At 39.2% G+C, this 9,179-nt stretch overlaps 1 protein-coding gene across 1 annotated transcript; it reads left to right on the top strand.

The window, feature by feature from the left end:
- The first annotated feature begins 309 nt into the window (after positions 1-309).
- On the top strand, positions 310-3,392 carry LOC142336225 (phenylalanine--tRNA ligase alpha subunit-like). Its single transcript, XM_075384903.1, has 2 exons — positions 310-1,176; positions 2,643-3,392. The coding sequence occupies exons 1-2, from the start codon at positions 313-315 to the stop codon at positions 3,264-3,266; spliced, it is 1,488 nt and encodes a 495-aa protein (XP_075241018.1). The 5' UTR covers positions 310-312; the 3' UTR covers positions 3,267-3,392.
- The last annotated feature ends 5,787 nt before the right edge of the window (positions 3,393-9,179 follow it).

Below are 9,179 nucleotides of genomic sequence, written 5' to 3'. Positions count from 1 at the left end.
TGATTTTGTGTTAAAGAAGTGGTTATTAATTTCAGTGGCTCGCCTACATCGATTTCCGATTTTGTGTTAAAGAGGTGGTTATGAATTTTTATCTGGGGGGGGGGGGGGGCTATAAGTTACATGCCCACTAAGCTGGGGGGCTATAATGGGAAAGACCCGAAAATTAAGGCAGTTTTTACCTCAAGAAATGCTAGTAACCTTCCAAAAAGTTGAAGCAGGCTACTGTCCCCTCGCCTTGTCGATTCAGATCAAATAGTCGGGTGTTACTCGGTTATCCTTCAAAAATTTATCCCCTTTTGTTTCAGATTTATAATGGATACTCTATTGCTAGAGCACATAAGTGCAAACGATGTCGTTTCGGATACGAGAGCTTTTGCACTGCAACACGGTAAAGACCATCAGGAAGTTGTTGGGGCAATGAAAAGTGTGCAATCCCTCGGTGATGTCATCGCGACGAAGGAAATGTCAGAAGAGAAGTGGTTGTTGACAGACGAAGGTCAAAAAACGTTGCAGGCGGGGAGTTTAGAGGCCAGACTTTTCCAGCAAATTGCTTCTGAAGGATCATCTTTGGAAGAGTTGAAAAAATCATTCGAAGGTTTCAGTATTGCATTTGGCAAGGCATCGTCGAAGAAATGGGTATCACTGGATAAAGCCAGTGGTATTGTGAAAAGAGCAACAGAATCTATTGTTGATGATGTTCAGAAGGATCTGGAGAATCTCAAATTGGGTGAAAAACTTCCTCCGAAAACTCTTGATGACTATAAGAAGAGAAAACTAATTGAAAAGCGTGTTGAAAAATTCTACGAAATCTGCAAGGGACCGGGTTTTTCTCTAGAGACAGAAAAATTGGCAACTGACCTTACCAGTGAGATGATTGCAAACGGTTCTTGGAAGCAGCAAGGTTTTAAGGGGTACAATTTCTCTGCCAAAGGGCGACTCCCCGATTCAGGTCATTTGCACCCACTAATGAAAGTACGCAGTGAATTCAGGCAAATTTTCTTAGAAATGGGATTCTCAGAGATGCCCACTAATAACTTTGTTGAAAGCTCGTTCTGGAACTTTGATGCTCTGTTCCAACCTCAACAGCACCCTGCAAGAGATGCACACGATACCTTCTTTGTGAGTCATCCAGCTCAATGCAATAAAGAGTTAATACCTGGCGACTACATGGAAAGGGTTAGCATGCCGTTTTTAACTTCTTCGCTTCATTTTTGCTTGTAAAACTATTAAAACACTCCATCCGCCAGAGCCCTGTAGTAGAAGCATCAATAGGAACCATTGTAGAGGAAGGGAGGCTGTTGTCCTAAATGTTTCTAGTTTTTTTTCTGATTCAAAATCACTACACATTTCATTTTGATTTCTATTTATCATGTCTGTTTTGATTTTAATTCTGATGCTTGTATCTTTCTCTATGAGACAATGTTCACACCACAGGTCATCACATTTTTGCTTGAAGAAAACCGAAGTTGCTTTCGAACCAAAAGAACCTATTTTATTGTTTCTATACTGGATAGCCCCTGAGTAAAAAAAGAATTAATTTAATTTCTAATAACTGCGAAGATATTATTGGCCTAGAAGTGTACGAAATTAGCGTAAAAGGTGAAATGTCTTTAACCATTAAAAAACTCGATAACTCTTTGATTAAAATGACATCCAAAAAACCCTCAAATTATTTTATTCTACTCATGACGATATATCCTGATCGAGCAAAATTGACTGAACAAAAAATCAGCTGAGTTTATAGCCCCCCCCCCCCCACTAAGTGAGTTCGGAGCAATAATGCAGCCGAAAGAATAGTCTTTAATGGGTATTTATTAGGTCTGAAGGTTTTGAAACAAAAGTAAACTGATATTATTCAATGAAAACATTTTTTTTTGTAATTGATCTCAAACGAAGTTTGTAGCAATTATATTAGTCCTGTCGGTCTTTTTTTAATGCGATTTTTCGCTTGACCGATTTTTCGTCTGACTCATTTGACTTTTCGTCCTCAAAAACGGGATAAACAGGTAGCGCCCAGTGGGGATTAAGTGCTCTTAGAGCCTTTCAGCTCACTAGCCTCCAAGTATGCGATTCACAGAAACTGTTTTGGAGAATATACTTATGGTGTGAAGAGCAGTACTTAGAATATGATCCCACGCCCCCATCCACGGCCCCCACATCAGTCCCCCAATCCACCCTTGCACCCCCCTCGCGGTGCAGCCCCGCTGCGCTCACCGTACACCCCTTCAATTAAGCGGAAGCTAGCCTCACTAAACCGTTTTGAGATCTTGGAGGCTTAACCGCCAGGCTTTAATAATGGTATTCAATGGGAAGATCGTTCTAGTTAAGGAAAAGACAAGAATAACATTAAATTAACCAATTTTTGTTTCAAGAAATTACTTGTAACGAACTGTTTCTCGTAAGCAACGAACTGTTTTTCATAATCAACAAACTGTCCCAGCTTGCTGGGCATATAGCTTTTACGACCCCAGGAGCACGTGCCTTTTTACATAGTAAAGTGATACATAACAACACGTTAATCAGGGGCATAAAAAATTGTTTTTCTCCGACTTCCCTTGATAGTTGTGGATCTATCTGCAACATTAATGAGACAATGAAAAGCCGGTTTGAAGCTTAACTATAAAATGGTCTGATTTGTTCAGGTAAAAAAGATGCATTCTGAAGGTGGATCGGGTTCAATTGGATACCAATATGACTGGAGCGAAGAGGAAGCTTTGAAAAATCTTCTACGAACTCACACAACAGCTGTCTCATCTCGCATGTTGTATAAGCTTGCTGAAACTACAAAAGCAACCGGAGAGTTCAAACCAGTAAAACTGTTCTCTATTGATCGGGTATTCCGAAACGAGACCCTGGATGCAACACATTTGGCCGAGTTTCATCAAATCGAAGGTCTCGTGGCCGACTACAACTTAACATTGGGAAACTTGATTGGTATGCTGTATGAGTTCTTCAATAAATTGGGAATTAAAGATCTCCGCTTCAAGCCGGCATACAATCCTTACACCGAGCCAAGCATGGAAGTTTTCAGTTTCCATCCGGGGCTGAAAAAGTGGATTGAGATCGGAAATTCGGGCGTATTCAGACCCGAAATGTTGATTCCGATGGGTTTACCTGAAGATGTGTCGGTTATCGCATGGGGCTTGTCTCTTGAAAGGCCAACCATGATCAAGTATAAACTTGACAATATTCGAGATTTGTGTGGTCACAAAGTTAATTTGCAGATGGTTTATGATAATCCATTGTGCAGAATTGAAAAGCATTGAGTGCGTCTGTATATTGGTTGTGATATTGAAACGGATGTTAAATTGTAAATGTCTATAACTTAAATTTTTTGTCGGCCAAATTTGAAACTGCTTGCTAACATAATTTTAAATTTATGAAATTTCAAAGGTTTTGATGCATTAAATTAACCTTGTCTTCCATCAATTTTCCTCAAATTCTTCTAATGCTTCGCTCGTTCTTCGGTAATCTGGTGACAAATAAAGCTGATCAAAATATTGTTGTGCTGTAATATTATTGAGTAACGGGAAAGATGGCTACCAAGTTATTTTCATGAATGTTAAACGTTTACATGTTTACTGGTGGCACGATTTTAATCATCGCCACAAACCAGCCAACGGATAATGCTGACCCGCCCTTAATGTGCGAAGGAATTATTTCAAACAGTTTGTATTGGTCATTCGATATTCCAATATAGTACATAAAATTTCAAGGATAGCCTTCCATAGGATAGTTATAAGCCTGGCCGAAGTTCAGTTATGGTTTTCTGTTGGTTTTTACGAGTCGAAGACGGATTCTGTTAATCTTCGGTTTTTTGTTAAATTCACGGATGTAAAGCAACATGTTGTAAATCTCGCACGTGAAAACAAGTGTTTTGATTAATATACTGAAGAAATGTGAAACGCGGAGAGAAAGAGAGGGGAATTAGATTTTACATTATTCTGAGAGAGCGATAACAGCAGGTGTAGAAAAAAATTTGCAGAATGATTGGAATTTTTTGTACACCTGCAGCATTTTCAAAACACTCCTTTCGTTTTATCTCCTACATTTTCGGCCCAACTAGTTTTCTCAAATATGTTAACAAGTAATTGCACATTTTGGAGCTTTTTTAAAACAATTTTTTGCAGCGACTAACTTAGAGATGCAAATCGGAGCAGTTTTTTTTATTTTGGGCTTTAAGACGCTTTTAGGAAGTTTTATTGCTGTTTTATATTTTTAGAGGTGTTTTTGGTGAAAGTCAGTATTTCTTGTCGGTTCGATGAGTTTTTGATTTGGTTGATTTCAATTATAGTGGTTCAGTATGAGGAAATTGATTGAATTTAATAGATTTTCTGAGTTTTGTTTGTTTCCAAAACTTTCTGGCCTGCTTCCTATTGTATATTAATTTCTCTCAAGTTTGTAGCAATTATATCCGTCCTGTTGGTATTTTTTAATGCGATTTTTTGCTTGACCGAATTTTAGTCTGACCCATTTGACTTTTCGTCCTCAAAAACGGGATAAACAGGTAGCGCCCAGCGGGGATTAAGTGCTCTTAGAGCCTTTCAGCTCACTAGCCTCCAAGTATGCGATTCACAGAAACTGTTTTGGAGAATATACTTATGGTGTGAAGAGCAGTACTTAGAATATGATCCCACGCCCCCATCCACGGCCCCCACATCAGCCCCCAATCCACCCTTGCACCCCCCTCGCGTTGCAGCCCCGCTGCGCTCACCTTACGCCCCTTCATTTAAGTGGAAGCTAGCCTCACAAAACCGTTGCTAGCTACTGACGAAGCCAACCGGTCGTTTGGGAGCAATTCGACCGACTTTTGTTTTGAGATCTTGGAGGCTTAACCGCCAGGCTTTAATAATGGTAATCAATGTGAAGACACCCCCACAAAGCCCCCCCCCATCAGCCCCGTAACTTCACCCCAATCCAAACCCCTTCACATCACAAAGGCTTTACGGACCCCGTGAAGCGATAGACCCCCTCCGTCGTTGCCCCCTCCACTGTTGAAATCCCCCCACCGCTGCACTCACCTCACGCCACCTTCAATTAAGCTAAATCGAGCTTCACCAAAAGGTGGCTAGCTACTGACGAACGAAGGCAACCGGTCGTTTGATAGCAATTCGCCCGACGATAGTCGGCTATTTTTAATAGCCGCTCTGATTTTCAGCCGGCTATTATGGCGAACCTGTTTTTTTTTATTGGAATTGTATTGAGGCGCTGTCCTTTTTTTGAGATCTGTTTGCACATTTTCATGAATATTATCTGTTTGCCGAGTTCTGACGTCAATTTGAAGCGATTATTTTGTTCACGCCTCAACAGTAACTGGACAAAAAAGCGAGTGGTTTGGCGTCGTGAAATTTTTTCACTCTAAGTGAGTGAGAAGAGCCGTTTGATCAAAATTTAGTTTTCTTGCTTGTGATTTTTGTTCACATGTTGCAATTTGACTTCGACTTTTATTGTTTTATCGAATGTATCGGAATTTTTCTAAATGGTTTTCCCAAGCGATTCATAGTACACCCTGGGTCTAATTTCTTGTTTAGTTGATAAAAATAAATTTTTTGAATTGTGGGTCATGACTGTTGTGCCATGTTTCTTTTTACTTCGAATAAAAATTAGTTTCGCTCTACCATAAGTCACAGTTTGTTCAATTTTGTGTGTGAATTCAGTAGGGTAGTTTTATTCGTCGCTCTTTCTTCTCAAAGCGCTTTTAAACAGCAGTTGCTCAGCAAAGCAATCTAATTTGAACTGAGTCTCAAAAACCTGATTCAAGAATAGAAACGGAATAAACCCAATTTTAGATGCCCGCTATTCAAACTTTGTTTTCTACTAAGTCTTAGTTATTATCCGTAATGCTTATTGGTATTGATACTAGCGCCAGTATGCACTAGTTAGGAAACAAGAGTTTGTCTGACCACGGAATGGCATAAAAATATTTTGCTCATTAAAACTACGTTTGTACGAAAATCAATTTTTAATTGCTCTTGAACAAAAATCATAGCAATTATTGTAAACGTGTTGGTCGTTTTGTATGCAAATTTTTTGCTTGACCATTTTGCGGTTTTCTTCTAGAACATTATTTGACTTCTCAAGTGACTTTTTACGCTTTCGTTCCTCATTTTTGAGTGATCTATATTGCTCTCAATCCGAAGTAAAGCTTGTTGCTAACAAAATCGATTGCAGTATAGCAATCAGAAGGGCCTGATAGCCAAGTGGGCAGTGCTTCTGGTCAGGGAGCGGGAGGCCAATGGTTCGAATCACGGCGTGGTAAACTATTTTTGCACCCTTAAGGCTACAGCCCCCGAATTAAATTGCCTCGCCTGTCGTTCAAGAGCATTTCTTCCGACATACGTCGGTTTTTGTTTCATTTTCTGTTTTTCCAATCTCAATCCGTGGGGATTCATATCAGTTGTTTTGCTACCATGGTAGATCTAGAGGTATTCTTGTATTCTATGGGATTTGTTACAAAGCGGAGACAGTCAAACACTTGATCGGCCAACTTTAACGTAACTCAGTCCAATGTTTTGGCGTTTTTTTTACCTAGTTTGGCTGTATTTTATGATACTGGTTTTTATTGTTACTATTTGTGATGTCTTTCGCATGGGTGGTCACTTGTCCGCAATATACGTCGTCATAATGTCTCTGATGTCCTGGGTCCTCGGGTCATGAACAATTTTTGATTACGGGTTGTTCATGCGTTTGACCTAACCGAGAACGAGGTCACCTTGACTTACTCACTCAGAAAGATAAATTCTAGACTTATTAACTTCAGTTCAGTTAGGGCCCAAAGTTCAGTTATTTTTATGATAAAGACTAAGCTGAGGTGTTGACTTAATTTTGCTTTTTTCACTTCCCCTGCCCAGTTCCCTTGCCTATCCTCTCCCCCATTATCACTTCCAACCCCCCAACTCCTCCTCCACACCTAAACCCAGCATAGATACACGCACGCCTACCCTTATTGAAGACATGGCATTGTAGTTTCCATTTATTAGTTTTAGTGCACTGTGGACGTCAAGGACAAGTAGAGCTTAGAAACTACACTGACTTTTTGCTATTTGAGATATCTTGATTCCCGGTTTGAAGGGGTCAGAAAAAAATGCGTTAAAAGGTAGGCATGACCCCAATTTTTTTGAGAGCAACTAATAAGTAAGTAATTTTAAGTTCAAATTCAATTTACGGCCTAATTATGCTTAAATCACATTTTTTCTCGTATTTAGGATAAAACTTAATAATAATAATAATAATTGTGGTTTCTGCGTAATCGCAGTGGAACAGCATTAGGCCTACAGTAGCCTGTTTGCAGCTGCCCTTTTTCTTATTATTCCCCACATTTCAGACTGATCTTTTCATGAGCAGCATTGCTCTTTTTTGGTGACTATAGCCGCTTTTTTTGCGTCTGAAACTTTTACGTGGTACCATCCTTGCAGCCAACATTGGTCAGGCTATGGTCAACCTGGAGCTATGGTTAAGTAAGAGCTCATCCTCACAGACAGCTTCACGGAGGCAGGGGATTGAACACTCAATCATTGGCGTGTGAACCACACAAAACTTCAGAAGCCCGCTGCATTTTAAGATTCGCTAAAAAGAAATTAATTGAATCACCAAAGCGAAAAAAATACATAACAATTGAATGACGTTCATTGAAACTGCCGGTCAATAAAGAATCTCAGCTAGAGTGTACTTGTAGCTCATAGGATTCTGAAGAATGCTGGAAACATTTAGAAATGTTGGAAACATCTAGAAAACATACTGAGGCCCTGAAGTGCGATCTATTGTTAAACTACGACATATGCGAAGCCATGGCACAAACGTTAAGGCAGCAAGAATTTGCGTGTGAATTGAAAAGATTTTTGTCAGAGCGTTCAATTACCTGGGCAGCTTTGTTTAATATATTGACGTGACTCATGAAGAGAACAATTGGATGCCCAATGAGGTCGAGTGACTACACCAGGCTAGATCTATTTGAGAAACGATGCATGCAACGTTTTTTGCGAATTCAAATTGGACGAAGTCAATAGCTTTATGCGATGTTGAATAAAAACGAAACACGAAAACACGAGACTATGAAATTACCTCGCACATGCGCTGTGATTGAACGAGTTTATGCCACGACGCTGCTTCCTTATGAAGCCTGTTGCTATTTGGTAACCACCGCCTGTTGGAGTAAGCATTACCAACGTCCGTTACCCGAAAACATCCAAAAAATAGCGTGAAAATGTGTAACCTTCAGAAAACAAATTAATCAGTCTTTGAAACGCAACTGAGAAACGTGGCCCATGACACGAACCAGTTATTATTCCAAGCATTGATACACAAACTCTTACAATGGCCGACGCTTAATACCGAACGACCCGATTAAACTTTTGGCATTTAGCAATAATGATGGGGGTTGGAACATAATGTGCGCTAAAATATTGCCATCTTGATCTTGATGAGACTCGTGAACCTTGTCCCTTGTTTCAATGGCCATTCAGTCAAAGGGTTGAATTTGTTGCAAAGATTAAGAAAATTTGAGTAGTGAATGTGGCTGCTATCACATGACAAGAATTTTTTCCTTATAAAGAATACGTGCTCGTTTGACTGTTCAGATGCCTTAATGCCGTCCTGAGCATGTTCACCCGGAAATTAAATATCTTATATAGAATATCGGAATTGGTCCGAATATTGAAAGAAAGAATTAATTTCTCCAACATAATAGGAAGTAGAATTATGAGCAAAATAAATATTGCTAAGAAGGGGTCAGTCTACGACGCTTTTTACAACACATTTTCAGTCTGTCCTCGTTTAATTTCGGTAAAAAATGAAAACTTAATTACCTTAAGCATTAATACATCAACTTTTAGCATCAATTGAAAATCAATAAATAATTTTCTTAGCAATTTTCCTAAGATAGTTTTCTTTGGTACTACTATATCTATGTACCTCTGCTTTGCACTTCAGATAAAAATTCAGTTTCTAAAGTTGAATTTTTTGAATGTCAAAAATGAAATCTGTCTATCAACAAACGATGGTATCTTGCAGTTATCTGTACAAAGAATGAGTCAGTTTGTAGAAAGTGTTTTATGGTCCTTAAGCAATTTTAGATCCGTAACCGGTTGAGTATATCAGTAATTGTATCTCTTAAATGCAGAACAAAAGAATGTCGTAATAGTGCCGTCATCCACAAATAGGCGAGGTTATGAACATTGTTA

Source organism: Convolutriloba macropyga, chromosome 1, assembly GCF_964194025.1.
Source record: "Convolutriloba macropyga chromosome 1, txConMacr16.3, whole genome shotgun sequence".
In the NCBI taxonomy this organism is placed as follows: Eukaryota; Metazoa; Xenacoelomorpha; order Acoela; family Convolutidae; genus Convolutriloba; species Convolutriloba macropyga.
The sequence above is the reverse complement of the archived record's forward strand: the minus strand, read 5'-3'. Positions and strand labels throughout refer to the sequence as shown.